The 22764-nt window shown below is 40.0% G+C and overlaps 1 protein-coding gene across 4 annotated transcripts in view; it reads right to left on the bottom strand.

Annotated features, from left to right (window-relative positions):
* Positions 1–22764, bottom strand: part of LOC149238602 (uncharacterized) — a 349551-nt gene that overhangs the window by 49698 nt on the left and 277089 nt on the right. For all 4 annotated transcript variants that reach the window (XM_089373104.1, XM_089373107.1, XM_089373106.1 and 1 more), the window contains one exon: positions 17443–17501. In XM_089373104.1, coding sequence (XP_089229230.1) covers positions 17443–17501 — 59 coding nt within the window. The remainder of the gene's footprint in view (positions 1–17442; positions 17502–22764) is intronic.

Below are 22764 nucleotides of genomic sequence, written 5' to 3'. Positions count from 1 at the left end.
CCATTGTACTTCTTGACATTGCCATCTACAACATACTTGATCTTATAGATCCATCAAGAGCCCACAATTGACCTATCCACAGGCCTAACGCTACCTCCCATACATAGTTTGTCATGATGGAGCAATACTCCCCCATGGCATCCTCCCACACCTCATGCTGCGCAACTTCCTAATAACTAGAAGGTTATACAACCTATGCCACCAATGCTTGGTATCTGTCTAGTTGTTTGCGTTCTCTCTTGCCCATCCTAGGAGCAAACATAAACTCTTGTGCATCCTTCAGCGTCTGACGAATTTCTGTACTATTGTGACTGCTATTGTTTGGTGATTCGACTAGCTCCTCATCCAACCTCTGCTGCGAACTCGTTGGATCCTCTACATCTGAACTAGTGCTTGTCCTAGTAATTGTACTATAACCTTGTGACTTTCCTTGTGGCGCTCCCCGTTGTTGGACTAATGGAGCTTTTGTTGGCTCACTCTGATCATCTATTGGCATCTCGTGAGACCTTCTAAAGGCTCTCTCCTCCATGGACTTCACGTCATGTCTCACGATAATCCTCCTACTGCTATGAATGTACATCATGTATGCCTTTGAGGTATCACTATACTCAACAAAGTACCCCTTCTCTGCAGTTTGATTCAATTTAGTACGTCTTTCATATGGTACATGTTAGTATGTTGTACTACCAAAGATTTTGAAGTTGGTGACTTTTGGCTTCATCCCTAAGAAAACCTCCTTTCGTGTTGTCTTCCCCAATGCCTTGTGAGGAAACCTGTTCTAGATGTACACCGTTGTGCTACATACGTCTGCCCATAGAAATTTGGGCAAGTCCTATTAATTTTTCTTAGGGCTATATTGTTCTTTGCTTTAGATAATTGCATTTCTTCATATTAAATTCACCCCACAGCATCATATCATTATTCAGCAACATATGCAATTATATAGAAAGAACAATATCATCATCAATGCATCGAAACATAAAGGAACAATAAAAGAAAAGCATTCAAATATAAAGACACCAAGATTGGTGGGAGACCAAGGAAAAGCCCCAAAAGGGGGAAAACCATTTCAAATTATTCTTCTTATTAGATTGTCATTGAATGTTTCAGCAAAGAGAGAGTACATGATCCATATCTTCAACCACAAAACTACCTAGCAAAATCAACCAAACCACATCCAAGAGATGAGCCCAACAATGTTAATAATCAAAACCATGATTCAGAAGCCTACGGTCAATTGTCATTATCTGTGGTCAACTGGCGAATTTTGCGGTTAATTGTAAAACTCAAACCTTAGGTTCCAACCGCACGGATAGTGTGCGCTTGCAACTGAAACCCTCCAACCAGTGTTGCAGGAAACGCCCCCCCCCGGGGGATCAAAACCCCGATCCGCGATCCGTACGGATGCGAGGGGGAAGCACTGTCCGAAATGCGTTTCGGCAAAAGCGAAATCGAAACGCATTTCAGGCTGATAAACACGCTTCCTAAAAATTTCAGGAAGCGTCTGCCCAAAATGCGTTTCGGAAAGTGACATTCTCCTTTATTTTTCATTTTCATCCTTTTACTTAAATTTTTAACATTACCATGAAATGACTCAGGATGTTTGACAGTGGTTCCAGCCTCATTGGACTTCATACGGAGAAAATCGAATTTCATACCCTATTCAAAATTCAACAGACTTAATAGTTTTCAGGAATTTAGGATCAATGGGATTGTGGCATTTCATTAGATTATATCAAGTACAAAGGTATGCGATTAGCATTTAATCAAGAGCACCAAGCCCTATATGTACCCTAGCGTTGGTGGTGTTAATTGTTGAACTCCTCTGTCAGGCCCTTAGCAAAAAATTACCTTTCAATCAAGTCAAAATCATCGATCAAGCATGTTAAGCTTTTTCTACCATATTTTAAGTCTTGGATTAGGTAGTTTGATCAAAATTGGGCAATGTTGACTAATATCCCTAGACAATCGAGGTAGAGACAAAGGCTAGACAAGAGGAGAAGAATCTAGATTCTAGATGGTTTATGCATCTAAATGGTTGATGCTCGAATAATTAATCATTAAGGTACAATGGATGCTATATCTTCCAAATTAGTTGTAGAAGATAAGGAAGCATGCATATTTTTACATTGCAAAAAAATCTAATAAAAAAATTATATATATATATAGTAAACGCTTCCGAGACGCTTTGCTTCCTAGATTTTTGGGAAATGACGCTTCCACATCCCCGCTTCGTGCAACATTGCCTCCAACCACACACATGAGCCTACATGCTTGTGATTGCAACCGAAATTTGCCTGTGTCAAGCTTGCGATTGGAAACCGAAACTCTTAACACACGTGCAAGCTTCGAACCCTGCAATTTCGGACCTGTACAAACCAATCTTCATGACCCAGCCTTAGACCTCTCCAAACCAATCAATCAAGAACAGGAGAAGAATATGCTTGGTGATGATCAAAATGAGCTTGAGGTCACTTGTATTCATAGTCTTCCAAGGGTGTCCATTTTCTCTTTTGTGTCGACTTGTCATTTTGTGCACATGTGGGCTTCAATTGAAAAACACACTTTCTCTTGTTAAAATTGAGCACTTCAATAGTCAAAATTGGTCCTCTCGAAAAGGGAAATCTAGTCCCATGGTTGGAATTTGTCACTGAGCTGCGAAAAATTAACAAGTCCTCATCATATAGAATACCCTTTGCTGCCCCAATGATACTCATGTTTTTCCGCTCCACTACTCCATTCTATTGTGGATTGTATGGAGTTGTCCACTCTCTCTTAATTGCCTACTTCGCACAGTAATTAGTGAAGTCACTATATGTGTACTCTCCTCCATTATTCGTGCGAAATATCTTGATCTTTTTCCCTGTCAGGTTCTCGACCAAAGCCTTAATCTCTTGGAAACAATTGAAGACCTCATCACTAGTCTTCAAAAAGTAGATCCAGGTCTTCCTGGAGTCGTCATCTATGAAGGTGATGAACTACTCGTACTCGTACATGTTCCCAAGAACGTGTTGTTTTTCCATGATCCTAGTATCTAGGATAGAATCTTAAATCCCTGACGCTGTGAAACCAAAGATCACAATGAAACTGCTTTACACAATGGAATATAAAGAACAGTAAATCTACTAGTGCAAAAAATATAGAGAACTTCTTACAATTTAAAACCCAACTTTGTTATATTAATCAAACTGAATAATACAACAGTCTAGGGCTCCTGTACAAAGGATAATGGCCCTCAAATATGCACTAGTACAAGAATACAAAACTGGGGCTTGGAGTCAATCCATTGACAACCAATCTACCCTCAACAAGATACTTTAACCATTTGGGTGCCGCATGCTCTCTGTTATATACCTAGGGGGGGATAATATGGGGTACCAAGGGAGGTACCCAAGGTAATAATGTAATAATGGGATGGGCCATAGTAATAAATAAGGTGGTTAACCCATATCATGTAAGGGACCACAAGTAGTTAATAATAATGTAACGGGCCCATGGTATTAGTTGATGGTATGAGGGAACCATGGTAATGACCCATGGTATTGTATGTATGAGGCCTATATAGAGGCTAGAGACTCCACATGGAGAATAGTCAAGGATTATTGTATGAACAGGCATATGGCTTGTGGAGTGTTCTCCTTCCTTAAGGAGTGAATGTATGGTGTTGCCCTACCTTAAGGGTTTTGATCAATAAAGAAGCATTTATATCTATTTCTATCTTGTTATTCTTGGGTTATTTCTATTATCATATATCTTTGGGTTAGATCTATAACAATTGGTATCAGAGCTACAACAATTGGTATCAGAGCTACAACAAGTGGTATCAGAGCACTTTCTTGGGCAAACCGTGGAGAAATTTTTTTTCATTTTTTGCAGGATTTCGAGGGCGGCGAGTTTGCAGATCAGATCTGTATTTTTTGTTGAAAGATCTGCAAAATCTAATTGCAGATCTGTATTCTTTGTGAAAAAATAGCCGATTTCAAAAAAAAATCGGTTGAATCGGAGTCAGGATGAAGGAGATATCGCTGATCTAAAAATCAGTGGTGTTGTAGACAATTTTTCGGGGCAGCGAGTTTGCGGCGCAAATCTGGACGTATTGGTCCAAGATCTGCAAAATCTAATTGTAGATCTGGAATCTTTGTGAAAAAATATCTAATTTAAAAAAAAAAAATCAGTCAAATCGGAGTCCGAATGAGGAGATATCGCTGATTTAAAATCAGCTCTTTTTGCAGAAATTTTGGTGACGGCGGGAGAGTTGCAGCACAGATCTGAAATTTCAAGTGCCTGGATCAGGTTTTCTATCACATGGGCAGATGCAGAATGGTTGTTCCATTTCCAAAAACAGGTCATAATAGAGATTCTGAGCAATATTGACAGAATTGTGACCATTTCAAATTTTTGCCAATTTTTTTGTGATGGCGGGCCTAGATCTGAATTTGAGGGACTTGTATCCATTTGATGGCTCTCATCCAGCCAAATGGCTAGCACAAATGGAGAAATGTTTTATATTGAATTACATCATGGATGATGAGACTCAGCTGAGTGTGGCAACAATGTACTTGGACAATGAAAGATTCCAATGGTGGCAAGGGCATCAACGTTGCTATCGAAGGCCCTTGACTTGGGACAAATTCACAAAAGCTCTTATGGACCACTTTGACCGTAAAGCTAATCTTGTGGATAAGCTCACACAGACAGACACACAGCCTAGCAAAGATTTTATTTTTACAGGAAAGAAGGAAACCAAGGAACCTAAAGGGTTATTTTCTGCTGGTATATCCTTATTGCAGGTTCATGGATTGATTCAGAAGGAGAAAATCATTATTTCTATAAATCCTAGTTGCAGGCATAATTTCATCAATGTTAATTTGGCAAACAAATTGCAAGTTCTAACAAAACATATTGAAAATACACAGGTTGATGATAAGGATGTTCAAATTTATAAGGATTTGAAACTTTTTATGGATAAGTATGTGTTTCATGGTGATTTTTATGCTTCAGATATGGATAACATGGATGTTGTTTTGGAATACCCTTAGATGGAATTAGTGGGTACTATAAATATTAATGTGCAGAAGAAATTCCTGAAGCTCTGGTATAAAAAGAAGAAAATTACATTACAGGATATTTCCATTAATAAGCAGGTAGAGTCCAAGGAGTTTGAAGCAGAAAAGGTTACAGGGACTGACATATCAGATGATGAGCAGTTGATGGTCGACAATCAAACACAAACAGAGGCTGAAGCTGAAAAGGTAACAGGTGCTGCCACATCTGATGAGGGTTCAGTGGTTGAAGTAATATTGGAAGATAAGGCACCACATCAGGCACCACAACATGCACCAGATAACAGTCAGGCTCCAGTAAGGGGTGAATTAAAGAAAAAGACATCGTAGGTTAAAACTTCAACATATCATCACCCACATCACCCCGCAAGACAACCATCAAGATGGAAACCAAGTAGTCACATGACGGATAGCGAGGAGAGAAGATCCACCCACTACACATCAACACAGAAGAGCTGCCACGGTCAACTTCCATCTCAAGCGAGCGAGGCACCAGCGAGATCGAGGGTTCACCTTTCCCTTGGATGGCTAGATGCACGTGCATGGTATCAGTGGACTACTCTTTTGAGTAGATCTTATTATTTGTGTTCTTCCCATGTTTCGGGGACGAAACATGCTTAGGGGGGTGGAATGTTATATACCTAGGGGGGATAATATGGAGTACTACGGGAGGTACCCAAGGTAATAATGTAATAATGGGATGGGCCATAGTAATAAATAAGGTGGTTAACCCATGTCATGTAAGGGACCACAAGTAGTTAATAATAATGTAATGGGCCCATGGTATTAGTTGATGGTATGAGGAAACCATGGTAATGACCCATGGTATTGTATGTATGAGGCCTATATAGAGGCTAGAGACTCCACATGGGAGATAGTCAAGGATTATTATATGAACAGGCATATGGCTTGTGGAGTGTTCTCCTTCCTTAAGGAGTGAATGTATGGTGTTGCCCTACCTTAAGGGTTTGATCTATAAAGAATCATTTCATATTATTTTTTGGGTTTCTTTGCATTATCTTATATTTTCATATCAGATCTATAATATTTCTGGGTTAGAGCTATAACAGGGGGTATCAGAGCTATAACAAGATGTTATATACCTAGGGGGGATAATATGGGGTACCAAGGGAGGTACCCAAGGTAATAATGTAATAATGGGATGGGCCATAGTAATAAATAAGGTGGTTAATCCATGTCATGTAAGAGACCACAAGTAGTTAATAATAATGTAATGGGCCCATGGTATTAGTTGATGGTATGAGGAAACCATGGTAATGACCCATGGTATTGTATGTATGAGACCTATATAGAGGCTAGAGACTCCACATGGGAGATAGTCAAAGATTATTGTATGAACAGACATATGGCTTGTGGAGTGTTCTCCTTCCTTGAGTGAATGTATGGTGTTGCCCTACCTTAAGGGTTTGATCTATAAAGAATCATTTCATATTATTTTTTGGGTTTATTTGCATTATCTTATATTTTCATATCAGATCTATAATATTTCTGGGTTAGAGCTATAACAGGTGGTATCAGAGCTATAACAAGTAGTATCAGAGCACTTTCTTGGGCACAAAAGTGGAGAATTTTTTTTCATTTTTTGCAGGATTTCGGGGGCGGCGAGTTTGCAGATCAGATTCGTATGTTTTGGTGCAAGATCTGCAAAATCTAATTGCAGATCTATATTCTTTGTGAAAAAATAGCCGATTTCAAAAAAAAATCGATTGAATCGGAGTCCAGATGAAGGAGATATCGCTGATTTAAAAATCAGTGGGGTTGCAGACAATTTTTCGAGGCAGCAAAGTTGCGGCACAGATCTAGACGTCTTGGTGAAATATCTGCAAAATCTAATTGTAGATCTAGATTATGTGTGAAAAAACACTCAATTTCAAAAAAAAAAATCGACTGAATCGGAGTCCAGATGAAGGAGATATTGCTTATTTAAAAATCAGTGGGGTTGCAGAGAATTTTCGGGGCAGCGAATTTGTGGCACAGATCTGGACGTCCTGGTGCAAGACCTGCAAAATCTAATTGTAGATCTGGATTTTTTGAGAAAAATTTCCCAATTTCAAAAAAAAAATCAGTCGAATCGAAGTCCGGATGAGGGAGATATCGCTGATTTAAAATCAGCTCTTTTTGCAGAAATTTTGGTGACGACGGGAGAGTTGCAGCGCAGATCTGAAATTCTAGTGCCTGGATCAGGATTTCTATCACATGGGCAGATGCAGAATGAATGTTCCATTTCTAAAGCAAGTCATAATAGGGATTTTGAGCAATATTGACAAAACTGTGACAATTTCAAATTTTCGCCAAGTAAGTGAATTGTTCTCAAACCCTCTTCATCGCAATTCTATATTTTACAGGAAAAGATGATGGTCCTACTATTGAAGAATTCATACAAAGATACAAGTCCACACATGGGACATATTGGAAGATTCCAATGATGCTTAATATGAGAGATGAGGCTCAAAAGTGGAATTTATCACTTGACTCAAAGCAGTTGCTCAAACTTTCAGATGCAGAATTTGAAAAAGTCTTTTTGGACAAATGGTCTCGGGCTAGAAAAAAGGAGAATGAGACACATAAGGGGTTAATTGCTACGGGTGTCTCCTTATTGCAGGTTCATGGATTCATTCAAAAGGAGAAGATCATTGTGTCTGTAAATCCTAGTTGTAAGCATAATTTTATCAATGTTAATTTGGCAAAAAAATTACTAGTTCCAACAAAACACATTGAAAACATACAGGTTGATAATGAGGATGTTCAAGTTTATAAAGATTTGAAGCTTTCTATGGATAAGTATGTGTTGCATTGTGACTTTTATACTTCAGATATGGATAACATGGATGTTGTTTTGGGATATCCTTGGATGGAATCTGTAGGTACGGTCAATATTAATGTGCAAAAGAAATTCCTGAAGCTCTGGTATAAAAAGAAGAAAATTACATTACAGGATATTTCCATTAATAAACAGGTAGAGTCCAAGGATGCCGAAGGATAAGATGTTCCGGGGTCTGACATATTAGATGATGAGCCAGTGATGATAGACAATCAAACACAAACAGAGGCTGAAGAAGAAAATGTTACAGGTGCTGATACATCAAAGGAAGGCTCAGTGGTTGAAGTCGTATTGGAAAAGAAGACACCACAACAGGCACCACAGCAGGGTGAATTAAAGAAAAAGACACCGTGGGTTAAAACTTCAACATATCATCACCCACATCACCCTGCAAGAAAACAACCAACGAGATGGCAACCAATTAGCCACAAGGACAACAACCCCCGTATCACGGATAGCGAGGAGCGAAGATCCACCTACTACACATCAACACAGAAGAGCTGCCATGGTCAACTTCCATCTCAAGCGAGCAAGGCACCAACGAGATCGAGGGTTCACCTTTCTCTTGGATGGCTAGATGCACGTGCATGGTACCAGTGGACTACTCTTTTGAGTAGATCTTATTATTTGTGTTCTTCCCATGTTTCGGGGACGAAACATGCTAAGGGGGGTGGAGTGTTATATACCTAGGGAGGGATAATATGGGGTACCAAGGGAGGTACCCAAGGTAATAATGTAATAATGGGATGGGCCATAATAATAAATAAGGTGGTTAACCCATATCATGTAAGGGACCACAAGTAGTTAATAATAATGTAATGGGCCCATGGTATTAGTTGATGGTATGAGGGAACCATGGTAATGACCCATGGTATTGTATGTATAAGGCCTATATAGAGGCTAGAGACTCCGCATGGAAAATAGTCAAGGATTATTGTATGAACAGGCATATGGCTTGTGGAGTGTTCTCCTTCCTTAAGGAGTGAATGTATGGTGTTGCCCTACCTTAAGGGTTTTGATCAATAAAGAAGCATTTATATCTATTTATATCTTGTTATTCTTGGGTTATTTCTATTATCATATATCTTTGGGTTAGATCTATAACAATTGGTATCAGAGCTACAACAATTGGTATCAGAGCTACAACACTCTCTCAGCTCCTCTTGATCGTACCCTGTACCTGCCTGGTTCTTCAACTCCCGATCTATAGCACTACCTCTATCAACAATCCAAGTCCGTATGGCCAATGAACCTCAGTGATCCAATTTGCTCACTAGTTGTGCCTTAGTCCATCAAGGGCACAACCATAGTTTTAAAACTAGGCCAATCTGACTAGGAATCGGCTTGGATAACCAACCCATTCCCCTACCCGAACCGACTAGGTCAATTATTAGGTTTGGCGGCCGGTCCATTACCGAACCTACCAATTTGTTCATCGATTCGGCTAATTCGATAATGGACCAACTAAACCGACTGAGCTCGACTTAAACCAGTCGATCTGAGCGGCAGGAAAAAAGGTGGGCTCGGCAGACTTGAAATCATTTTTTTTTTGTTTAAACTATTTTCTAGCCCCTCTACCCTTCTCCCACGCCTATAAAAGTGACCAAACCCCTCATATTTCCTCACAATTATCTCATTGCATTTATGTGAGCATTTGTGAGGAGTTTGTGAGCAGATGGTTTTTGGAGCAGCATTGAGGAGATTCTTGGGAGATCTTTGAAGCAACACTGAGCAGTTGGTTTTTGGAGAAGCATTGGTTACGCGTTTTTGTTCTAATCTTTATATATTACATGTATTGGACAATGCACTCAGTGCCATTTTGATATAGTAGATATACTCATGAGCATGCTTTATATTACATGTATTGGATAGTGCACTCAGTGCAATTTTGATATAATAGATATATTCATGAGCATGCTTTGATCAAGTGTTGTCTTCGCTCTATTATTCTAATGCTTTGAGTTTGGAAACATGAATGAAAATATTTTAAAATATGATTTTTCATTAAAATTAAATATTTAATGTACTTTTTACAAAGACCGAGTCATTGGAATCAACTAGTCCGAGTCAATATCAAGTCAGAGTTGACCCTCCGCCGGTTCCGATTCCGAGCCCGAATTTTAAAACTATGGGCACAACACATTGAGACTCCTGTCAAGTTGTTCACAACTTCGCTTGTGAACAACTCTCAATCTGCCCATTGTTGCTCCTCAGCTACTCAGTGACTTCAACCCACTATGGTCTTCCTGTGTTGCTCCAATGAAGACCAACATAGGGCACGGAGGGTTGCCACCTATCACTACAAGATATCCATCTCCCACAATGAACACGGGCTAGGACGACTGCCCATCATCTGTTGTAGAAGTCCTTCTCCACAGAAAAGTCTACGACTTCTCAACTGCGCCTCTGGCTCATCAAATCTTGAGCTCAACAGGCACCACTCCAGCAACCACCTAAGTCCATGAAGATGGTGCACGTCGGGCTCCAACTTGGACACTATCACGATGTCCTCCAACATAACATAAGTTCCCAATCCACATTCACACTTGGTCCACTCTCACACTGTCCTCCAACAGACCGCGAGTGACCAATCCTTATTGTAACATCTACTCCTAGTTAGGGCATCCAACACCTATGGAGACCCTTCCACATGGCTACTAACAGACTCCTCAAACCTACCTCTCTTAGGACACCCATAAAGCCATCATCCAAGAGGCCATCTACAACTCCTTCTGTTGTTGTCCTCTTGCCTAGGGATTTGTGCTTCCTACTATAGCATCTGACGACTAAGAAACCCTTTTTTCTAGCTTCCATAGTCAACCCACAAGTGTCCAACCTAAACACTACATCCTTAGCATCAAACTCATCATCAATACATACCTCTAGGGTTGGTGTGATACTGTTGTAGGTTGTTGCTTCTAGTTAGGTCATCTAACAGTCCATGTTAACCCTACGTCCAAGCATCAAGACCCTTATCTCAGTTGCGGCTTCCCTTAATCATAATCATGCCTTCCCTTGCTGCCTTCTAGAGCTATATCGCACCCCAATTATGCCTCTCGGCTCCCTGATCTGGTGAGGTAAAGGACTGCGGACCTTCTGCTCAAACAAACTAGAAATGCAGCCTTCCCTTTTGAGGTTTGTTCCACACTTGACACACCATAAAAACTACCCAAACTTCACCCAACTACTTCGGCCTCTATTTGCATTTGCTCAGCCCTGTCTAGGGCATATCTTCCACCTGCAAAAACACATGAAGACCTTCACAATAGCCCTTCCTTCCTGCGGAAATGTGACAAGGAAACTCGGCCCTGTTCTGGGAATCATACAATGCAACTTGGCTCCCAAAAAAATCCTTTCTCTTGCCTGCACTGGACACAAGAAAAACTTGGTCTATCCATAGTGAAAACCTTCCTTATTTCTGCTCAGATTTTCCCTAACAGAAATCGGCTTTATGCCTGAGAAACTCAAATCTCCAAGACAGTCTAGAAGAGATGCCACCTTCTCCTCCTCACCTTCGCTTGGAATCCTTCTCTTCCTGTGGCCAAAACATAAATTTTCTTGAAAAATTGATGCTCTTGGATGTGTCTAATAACCTCACACACACCTCTTATTTATATCTTAAGGTGTGGCTCCAACAAATTCTTCTAAGGTGGCTTGAAAACTCATCATGTGGCTTGTCCAACTCAAGCCTACATGAAACTCAACCTACAAGCCCACCTTCTAACTTCAAAAATTAATATCTCTTCAACGACAACTCAAAATCGGACGATTCTCAATGCATTGGATTCATCTCGTCATCTACTATCATCCTCATCCATCACATGTCGCAATCTCGTCACAGTTTTGGCCCAACAACATTGGGTGCAAAACCCCAAGCTTGGGTTTCAAGCCCACAAGGCCACTTGTGGAGCTCCTTCCTCCTTAGGGTCTAGATGGGAAGATCAACACACAATAGGACAAAGGTTAAGAACAAATAATAGGATTTTCCTTTGAGATTTTCCTTTGAGGCAAAGGCCCGATGAGCTTTTCCTTTCTCAAGGAAAATATGTTGTGAAACAGTTGTAAAGATTTGAAATGATAGAATGCAAGTTTATGGCCAAGCCGATGGAGATGAACTTCAAGAAGTTACGAGGAGATGTTGCAGGACCTGACTTGGGGAATCCCTTTGAGTATCAATAGTTGATTAGGGCATTGATGTTCCTTGTGAATACCCATCCAAACATATGTTTTGCAGTTAACACTTTGAGTCAATTCATAACTGAGCCTCTTCATTCAAACTGGGTTGTTGCCAAACATGTGCTGAGATATTTGCATGGGACAATTAATCTTGGTCTGAGATATACTGTCAGAGAAGTGAGGCTTCATGGATGCACTGATGCTGACTGGACTAGAAATAATATTGACAAGAAGACCACTTCAGGACGTTGCTTTACTTTGGGTTTGTTGTGATATCTTGGATGAGCAGAAAGCAAAAGTTTATAGCTTTGAGCACAACCGAGGCAGAGTATATTGTCGCTAGCATCACTAGCTGTGAAGCAGTATGGTTGAGGAAGCTCTTTGGAGAGTTCTTTGAGCAGATTTTGGATATGACAGTGATATCTAACAGAGTGGGATCCAATTAGCAGAGAATATTGTGTTTCATGACAAGTCCAAGCATATTAAGATCAGGGATCATTATATTCGAGACATGGTGCAAAGAGGAGCTATGAGACTCCATCATATTTCGATTAACGATCAGATAGCAAACATACTCACCAAGGCTTTGTCGAAAGAGAATTTCTTGGTCTTCAAAGAGAAGCAACTTGGACTGATGGAGGTGACCCTCCCAAGTAAGGATCCTGACTAATCGAGGACACTAAGCTATGCTCTTCCCCCCATTTGAGCTCACAGGGAGACGAATTGAGTCAGAGGGCGACTACGGTTGAGGGAACTAGACAATAGGATAGGCTATGATCCTTACCCTAGTGGTAAGTCAATCTCGCTTATTGTCATTATAGGGTGTGTGTGTGTGATCCTTGTCATTTATGACAAGTGGGTATCTCCCCCTACCATCAAGTCTGGGACTTGGCAGAGTATACCCCAGTTGGCATCCTTCCCACAAGCTGGGCTTGTTGGGATTGATCCTCCCCATCTAGCCAATGGGTTGAGGTGACCTGAGATAGGGTGTGATCCTTACCATTTATGGTAAGTCATATCTCACTCAAGTACACAACAAGTACAGGCTTGACTCTTGAGGGTCTAGATGGGAAGATCAACACACAATAAGACATAGTGTGATCCTTAAGTCGATCTCACCTATTGTCTAGATGGGAAGATCAACACACAATAAGACATAGTGTGATCCTTAAGTCGATCTCACCTATTGTCATTAGACAATAGGATAGAGTGTGATCCTTAGGTGGATCTCGCCTATTGTCACAAATCAATAGGATAGTGTCTGATCCTTACCATTGCAGTAAGTGGATCTCGCATATTGTCCTTGGATATAGAGTGGTAGTTGGAGCTCTCCTATGATGATGATTCTTCTTTAGATTCCAGAATGTTCAGTGTATGAGCAGAGATTAGCAAAAGACAAGATACGACTTGGTTCAGTGACAACGATGACGAGATTCATGATGACGACGAAAATTTCTCCCTAGCTGGGAGGGAGTGTTAATTTGGCAACTCAGAGACAAATTCACTCCTTTGGACAACCTTCCTCATCCAAAGAAGACCCTCTTTTCCCTTGGAAGAATTTAATTTGATCAAGGAAAAATATTATTTTTAATGGAAAAATCACAAGTACACAAAAGTACAAGACAGCGTAAAGTTAAAATTGGGTCTCCAAAGTCACATTTAAATGCACTTTAAGGGCACCTCATTTGGACATCACATCAACTCATCCTTTCTTCTCTCTCATCTCTTGATTGGTTCGTAGTACATACAGGTCTAAAGCAAGGAGTCTAAGTTCACACATGCGAAGAGAAAGAGGCTAATCTGATTTTCTACATTGACTTTCTGATTGGGCAGCCATTGACCAAGTTTGACTCGACATTTTGACTTGCTTTGCCCAGGAAAATTCTGATCTTTGGAGCAAAATTTCTTGGTGAAGGAACCATATTTTTTTGGGCACTTTGACTTGGATTGGCGACAAGTCTGTTGACTGAAGTTTGACAGCAGAAATATTAAGTTTGACCGCATCTTTCTCTCTCCTCTGATCGAGCCTTTTTGGGACTGTTTTGACTGATGTTTGACTAGCAAAGGAGGTCGAGTTGTTTGACTGTTGACTGAGCTCTTTTGGAGGCAGTTTGACCGTTGACTTGTGGACTAGTTAGGGCATCATTTGCTGTTGTTGATTGTTATTGACTTTGACAGACATTGCAGATTTGAGTTTGAGGATCATCTTTTGAATATTGGTTGGTTGGTCTCTTGGATAGTCAAAGGATTGACTTTGACTCTTTTGATGAATTGGAACATTGTATCTCTCTGTTGAACATTTGATGACAATCTAATAGAAGAAGAACTTTTTAAGGGTTTTCCACCTTGTGGGGTTTTTCCCTAGTCTTTGACCAAATCTTGTGTCTCTTGTCATTTCTCTTGGTTGTCTTCTATTGTATATTGGATTTTTACTGTTCTATTTACAATTGTTATTTGTCATTGGAAGTTTAAATTTATTTAAAAGTGATTGTTAATTGAAGAAAGAATTGGGCTAAGTGATTGTAGTAAGCATAGAATAGTGGAAAAAATTAACACAAACCACTCAGCTTAATCATCCGACAAAGAATTGAGACTCCCCCAACCAAAGGCCTCCATAAAATGATCCAATGCCATGAAGAGAAGAGGTTGCATGATGATGAATTCCCACAAGTTGGTCCAATTCTCCATGGAACGGCCAACAAATCTCCACCAAGTGATGAAAATCACAATGTGGAACCTCATATAATATGAGGTGTAACAACACCTACACTACCTACATTTCAAGCATCTACCTTTTTAAATGACACACACATACATGTGTCACAAATTTATTTATTTACAAACAACTATGCTAACATTTGAGCATTATAGCTCAACCAAGGTTACTTGGGAGCAGACGCAGAAGCGGGGAGCAGGAACAGGAGCAGGGAGCGACATTTAAAAAGCTCTCGGTTCGGGAGCAAATCGGGAGCGAACTTTTATATAATATATATTTTGATATATTTTGATGCATATATGTCAACAAAAGCATGTAGAATGATGAATTAGATATAAAAAACATAAAAACATGCATTGAACCATATAACATCAATTATCTAGAAGCTATAATCTATTAATCTTCATAAACCATGTCCACAAGTTGTGAGAATTTCTGAATCTACACATCAGAAATCCTACTGCAATCACTGGTTTCTCATCTCCTACTTGTTCTTTTCATTCAACAAGTTATTTACTTACTTAAACACCAATGAAAACACTACTGCAGCCTACACATACATACAGATCATGAACTGAAATAAACTGAGACAATCACACAAGGGACACCGTTATTTTTAGACAATCGTCCCCGGAAAAACCCAATTCGGGAAAACTGGTGCAGCATATAGAGGTTTTGTATTATTAAGCAGGTTTTTTAAAAATTCAATATATAACATTTATCATCATTGATGACTAAAGTTGTAACTTGTACTTGTAACCATTACCATTACCAGGTAACTAAACAATAACAAAGAATATCTAACATGAAATGAAATGTTTCAACTTTCACAACGCATCATATTCATAGTTCATTACCAATGAGTTATAAATGCCAACTTCAAACTTAAATTGTCATATATTGTTTACAAAAAGTACCAAAATAAATATGAAAGAGTCAATAGCTATAAAAAGTACTAGAAACTAGAAAAGATAAGTAAATCTGTTATCTATTGCTTGACCATCTTGCCACGAGAAATTTCTAATTTCTTGTCTTGTGCTTTATTGGGAGTCTCCTCATGCATAATCGAATGGCCTTGGTGCTCTTCATTAAATACAACTTTCGAACCCTAGTACCCTAGGTGCTCTTGATTGTTGGGAGTCTCTCCCGCTTGGAGCTCTTAATTAAATACAAGTTCCATACCCTATTACATGACAAAATCCATTGGAAACATTGCAATACCCCCAATCCTGAAATCCTGAAAAAATGATAAGTCTGTTGGACTTTGAGTGAGATCTAAAATTCTACTTTCTCCTTATGAAATCTAGTGAGGTCGATACCACTCTCAAACATCCTAAGTCATTTCATGGTAATGTTAAAAATTTAAGTAAAATTGATTTAACATTACCATGAATTGCATATCAACACTAGGGCCATAGCCTTGAACATTGTCTTCCCCACTCAAAAATTCTTGTTTCCAATCTTCAATAGCTCCCTCTATCACTCCTGAATTGGCAGGCAGCAAAATTCCCGCCCGGAGCGCGCTTTGGGAGCAGGTTCGATAGGGAGGTGGGGGAGGAGGCGCTCCCCCGCAACCCTGAGCTCAACAACCCCACTTAGTGATCACAATGATCAGCATACAATATAAATAAGACCACCCAGAAACAACACATTGTAGGCATTAATGTTTTTTTGTTGCAATAAAAAACAAGAAGCAATGGATTTGATTATGTTGCTTCCTTAAGCAGATGGAAATCATGAAAAACAATTATGAGAAGTTGAAAGAACTGAAAATGCACCATGTATTTCATACTATGGTATCTGAATGTAGAGCAAGAGTGTTCACACTATGTCCCTCATAATTTGAACGATAGTTTGTACAACACATTCTCTTACTTTTGTCTTGTGTATTAATTAAAACTCCCATGTAAAAACAATTTTCCATAGTTTTTTCCAATAATATTAAGTTTCCATGCAAAAGATCTCAGTGGGTTGTGGTGCAAGCTTTAAACTTTTTTAGGTAAGTACCAGGTGTTGAGAACTTTCATATTAGTATTTATATAATTTTTTTCCCTTCAAAAATAAGTTTGATTCAAAAGCCCCAGGGTCTTGGATGGAGAGGTTCCACAAGTTGAATCATTGTAGGAATATTTCTTGTCGAATTGAAATTATCTTAACAATTTTTGGATCGAAAGTGCAAATATAAATCAATCAAGGCCACCCCTTATGGATCCAACAATTGAGAATTGAGTGAATTGATTTCTCTTCACCATATCATAAACACCAAAGAGCATTTGCATCAACTACTCTATCATTCAATATGGTGCTACGTATAGCTTTTCAATATGAGGCACAAGGAGATAACTACCAGATCCTCTCAACATTATTTAATTGTTTACGAGAACACAATGACAGTTTTTCCAGATCTAAAATGCCAAGGAAACTTTCCTTCAACTAGCTATCAAGACCAATGTTTCCAATGCTTACTGACTGTAATTTCTTGTCTCTAATCTTATATTAGCTAGGCCTTCTATTAAATATTCTAACAGACTAGATTATGTGTCACTCAAAAGAAACTTTCAGCAATCCACAGATGCATATATCATGCTAGAAACAGTATCCATTATGAATGTATGATGTAAACTAGATAAATTCGAGATCCATACCTAGGTGAAAACCTGACACATTCTATTGATCCAGAATGACCAACTAAGGAAGCAACCACCTGCAAATGCCAACACATTAAACTTAGCACAAATTTCCATGTACATGGAGACACAATTGTGTTCTTCTTTTCACAACATGCATAGACATGCTTGTACAGAAAAGCTGAATCCCAAGCTAATTAGCAAAGAGATCTCAAAGTAATCGAAGGGAAAACACTAAACTGCACACTTTAATAGCCTGTCATATATAACATTAAATAAACACTAGCGCAAGGATAGCAAGCAGTAATAATTACATAGAATACCAGAATGGAATGAAACTGCATATAAACTGTTTAAAAAATGGGGAACAGACAAAAGAAAGAAACAAAACTGCCTCAGCAATTTAAGCAGTGCTGCACAGCAAGTACAGGCCAATCAACACTAACAGGAATAACGGAAGGAAAAACAGCATCACAACAAAATTTTAACTCAGTGTCAGAGAAGAAAAACCCAAAATCAATCCATTCACTGTTTATATTTGAAAATTATTATCAAAAGGCCACTTGTGGCTTAACCAACTCCCTTTTTGACACCTTCAAGGTAGTGAGGCACTTCAACCTCAAATTCTCTACTGCCTTCTTGCTAAACCACGGGTTGATAGAATACTAATTTGACTATAGATACTACCTTAGATCCATCTCAACTCTGGATCTATTAAACAGCAAAAGTGATCTCCCATACTGTTAAAAGTTAAAACTCTACCTAGCTTAATTAGAAGACTAGATCAATAAGGAAGGGGGTTAACAAAGCAATATAATCTAATTATGGAAGCTACGACATTGTTGATATGTGGTTCTCATTGATGTCAACCCAAACAGCGCCATAAGATGCCCTGCCTTTTGTTGACCAAAATGACATAGCAATTCAGTATGTCTCAAGTCCATATCATCCTTGCTGAATTCTCCTCATCGAGCTGATTCCAGTGGTATGTGGCACGCCTCGAAAGCCCTCACGGTTTGAGAGACATCCTTGTTTAAAGTTGAAACCCCCAGCTTGTGGGCAAGAACTCCACGGGGAGATGATGTGGCAACCCCTCATTGGCCAGCATATCATTCAAATCAAGAGAGTTGGGCTTTTATCAAATTTCATGGGTAACATATTTCTTGAAGGGCCTTAAAAACTATTTTATATTCACAAAGGATCTTTGACTTCAAAGTCAAATTGAAACCTAACTCCGAAAAGATAAACAGCCTCATCCTTAGGCTTCAATTTAAATAAAATTCAATTTCAAAAAGGGGGTTACCCTCCTTAAATTCCTCCAACGGCACACCTTTTGGAGCCCTTTCTATCCTAGAGAAAAACTATTGACCTCACCTCCTAAAGTATGCACGTGAATGAATATCTTTGAAGCTCTAAATTTCTCTTTTTGGCCCTGTGGAGGGACGATAAATCACGCGAGAGGCAACTAAGGAGTTTCGGTTCTCTTTTATGCTTTGGTTCTGGTCTATCAAGGATTTCCATTTGTTTGAAGGGGCAGCATAGCTGTAACAGATTTGGCCCTCATTAGGGCATCATATTCTGAAGTCACACATCAATTTGTCAAGAAAAGGATCTTTGCATTCTCTGTGGTTTGTTGAAGCAAGACTATTGTCAAGACCCCTTTTGTTCTCTATCTAGAAGACCGAAGTCAGTATTCATTTTATGAAATTTTTCTTTAATCTAAAATATCTGCAGCCTTGTTGTCAGCTATCTGCAGTCTTCATCCTTGACTCATCACAGTATTAAATTCATTGACGACAGTAGGATGTGGCCTATTAACTAATGTCTGCAATCATTCATCTGAAGTGTTCTAATGTTGCAATCTCCAAAACAGCGAACTTACTAAGTCTGGCACCTAATTCATTGTATTGCATTCAGTGTTCTAACTTTGCAATCTCCAAGCAGTGAAGTTGCTAAGTCTGACACCTAATTCATTGTATGCATTCTATATCACGACATTGTTGAGACTTCAAGCCTGAAGGAGTAACAGTACTAATGGACCTGTTGTCTATTGCAAATCATCATTCCTTGTCTTCCGGCATACCACTTTGTTGCAGTCAGTTTCACTGTTTGGGATTCTTGATTATTAGGCAGTATTCCAGTTACTCAACAACTGAAATATCCAGCCTAATATATGTACCTGTATCTTCAGCTCGGGTCAAGCCGACCTCACTGGAATTCAAGTAACATATCCAAGGGGCAGTTATTGATGCATCCCAGGGGAGCTTCCCTCACTTCGGCCAAAGTGATTGGAGTCCGCTCTGGGAAACTATACAGGTTCAGTTTTCAGTCGGCAGGAGCATTGGTGAGTAGCACATCTAGTAGCACTCACACTAGTACCACCAGCAGTAGAGACTTGTGCGAGTTATGGCAGTGGGGGATGGCACATATGCATCATGGAGCTTTGAGAGTACTGAGGGAGATCACTACTGGAGTTCCTGATTTCATTGTCGAGCATTATGAGGTCTGCAGAGGGTGTGCTTTGGGCAAGTACACCAAGTTACCATTCCCAGCGAGCGACAGCAAATCTACAGGTATACTAGACTTGATTCACACTGATGTTAGTGGTCGTATGTCTCATGTGTCTTTGGGTGGTTGTCAGTATTATGTTATATTCATTGATGACCACTCTAGGAGGACTTGGATATATTTCCTGAAGACCAAGGGTGAGGTCTTCAGTCGCTTTAAAGAGTTCAAAGCTCTTGTGGAAAAGCAGACAAGTAGGAAGATTCAGGTCTTGAGGTCAGACAATGGTGGTGAGTACACCGATGGTGGGTTTTCTGACCTTTGTGCACAAGAGGGCATTAGGAGAGAGTTCATGGTTCCTTACAACCCCCAGTAGAATGGGGTGTCTGAAAGGAAGAACAGAGCTATTGTTGGGGTTGCTAGAGCAATGATTCATGATCAGGGGTTGCCTTTGTTTTTATGGGTTGAGGCCTGCGATACTATTGTTTATCTTCAGAACAGCACTCCTCACATAGTATTGGGGAATATGACTCCGGAGGAGGCTTTCACTGGAGAGAAGCTTCATGTGAGACATCTTTGTATCTTTGGATGTCTCACATATTCTTATATCCCCAAGGAGTAGAGGACGAAGCTGGAACCAATGGTTACATTGAGACTTTGAAGGCCTATTAGATCTTCATTCCTTCTAAACGAAGAGTGGTGATTAGGAGGAATGTAAAGTTCGAGGAGGAGAGGGCCTATCGAAGATCACGGGAGTATGATGAGAGAGAATCACAGACTTCTCCTCAACAGGGAGGTCAGGTACAGGGAGCAGGATCTCAGGGTTCTGGATCGACTAGTACAGGAGGTACTTCAATGTAAGTGGCATCTGGGGCACCAGTGGTGAGTTCACCGGGAACTTCTTTAGGGAGTCCACTGGTACAAAGTTCACATGGCACTTCAACTGACACATGCACAAGTGTCGGTATAGGTTCTTCGAGGACAGGTGCTGGTACAGGCACACCAGGGTCAGTTGGCAGACCTTCAAGTTCACCAGACTGGGGGCAGAGGATGAGGTTTCCTATGGGGAAGCTTCTTCAGGGAAGAGGAAGCCCAAGTGGCTTCAAGATACCTTGAAGGAAGGGGAGTTTGCTGGTCCTTCGAAGAGGGTGAACAGGTAGAGTGTGCCACCTGAGCGATTTTGCAGTTATGTAGCCAAGGCTACCAACATTGTTGACTCTGAGCCTACTAGCTATGAGGAGGTTGCCAGCCAGGAGGTATGGAGAGAGGCTATGGTGGAGGAGTATGCCTCTATCATTAAGAACAATGTCTGGGAAGTGGTGCTTAGGCCTGAGGGGAAGTCAGTTGTTACTTCCAGGGGGCTCTACAAGATCAAGCATGCTACGGATGGCAACATTGAGAAATTCAAGGCAAGGTTTATGGCTAGAGGGTTCTCACAGATAGAGGGAATTGACTATGATGAGACCTTCTGTTAAATTATGGTATGTTCTATGCTTAGATCAATTTACTTAAATTCTTCTTACTAGCCCAATGTCAATTCTCAATATAGCAATCACATTAACATATAAGTAAAATGTTGATATAACATAAATAAAATCAACAGAAGACAAGCCAAGACAAGAGACGCAAGATGTGGCGGCTAGCCAGGGACAAACCCCAATGCAGGGAAACCCTTTGATCAATTCTTCTATATTCTTCAATAATTCAGCAAAAAGAGAGAGATAGTACAATATCACAAATTTGTAATTTATAACAACAGCAACATAAATCAAATTAGCAAGGTCAAAGCTGGTCAAACAGCTCATCAATGACCTTAAGACATCGTAGGAGAACTCGGCCTCCAACAGCAAGTATATGCAGCCCAAAACAACACTCAGTCAACAATCAAACAGCAATCAATGAAAGTCACAGCCTACAGTCAACCCTAACCAGTCAACGTTTGGTCAACACTAGTCAACATATCACCCAAAACAGAAATCCGCAGTCAAGATATAGTCAACACAAGCTCAATGCATTACCCAACAGCTCAGTCAACAGTCAACATTCATGCAACTCGGTCAACGATCAGTCAACGCATCCCTAAAATAGAAATCCATCCTCTTCTTTGCACGTGTGAGAGATCAGCTGCTCTTACACTTGCCCAATCAGATTAGGAGAGAGAAGATTATGAGATGAGTGATGGTGAAATGAGACACAAGGTTTCCTTTTATATGCAACATTAAGGTTTAGCTTGGGGTGTGCAACATAATTTAACTTGTTGGTCGACCTTGACAAATTGTCAAGAAATACAGATAAATTCATATCTCCATGAAGACATGCGGAATTGGATGATCGTTAGATCAATCCTACACCTCTCGACGAGAGGAATCTAAGAAAAATATCAGTTGCCATAAATACGATGACCCACATGGAGTTTGGCCCTAGTTGCCAATTTTAACACTCCCTCTCAATTAGGGATAACTCCATCAGCTAATCCATCTGTCTGTCGGTACTATCTCTGCCATCAAATGCACTGCTCAGCTCTGCTCTGCTGAACCATGATGAAGAAGAAATGATCAAGAATGTATCATACCATCCTCCACTAAACCAAAGTCAGTCTCAGATAAAAGAGAGTGCCCAATTGCGCTCTTATTGACCCGAAGTCAGTCCCAATGAAGAGAGTGTGTCATACCACTCTTACTGATCCCAGATCAGTGCCAAAAGAGTGAGTTATATCACTCTTACTGACACGAAGTCAGTTCCAATTGATCCCAGATCAATGTTATCCTAGCATAGGAAGTACGCAATGCATCCATCAGTACTACTATGTTCCCTATCCTCATTTCCCTACTCATT

This window comes from Pinus tabuliformis, chromosome 8, assembly GCF_031772625.1.
Source record: "Pinus tabuliformis cultivar Carrire ecotype Pingquan chromosome 8, CPIR1, whole genome shotgun sequence".
NCBI classification, from domain to species: domain Eukaryota; kingdom Viridiplantae; phylum Streptophyta; class Pinopsida; order Pinales; family Pinaceae; genus Pinus; species Pinus tabuliformis.
The sequence above is the reverse complement of the archived record's forward strand: the minus strand, read 5'-3'. Positions and strand labels throughout refer to the sequence as shown.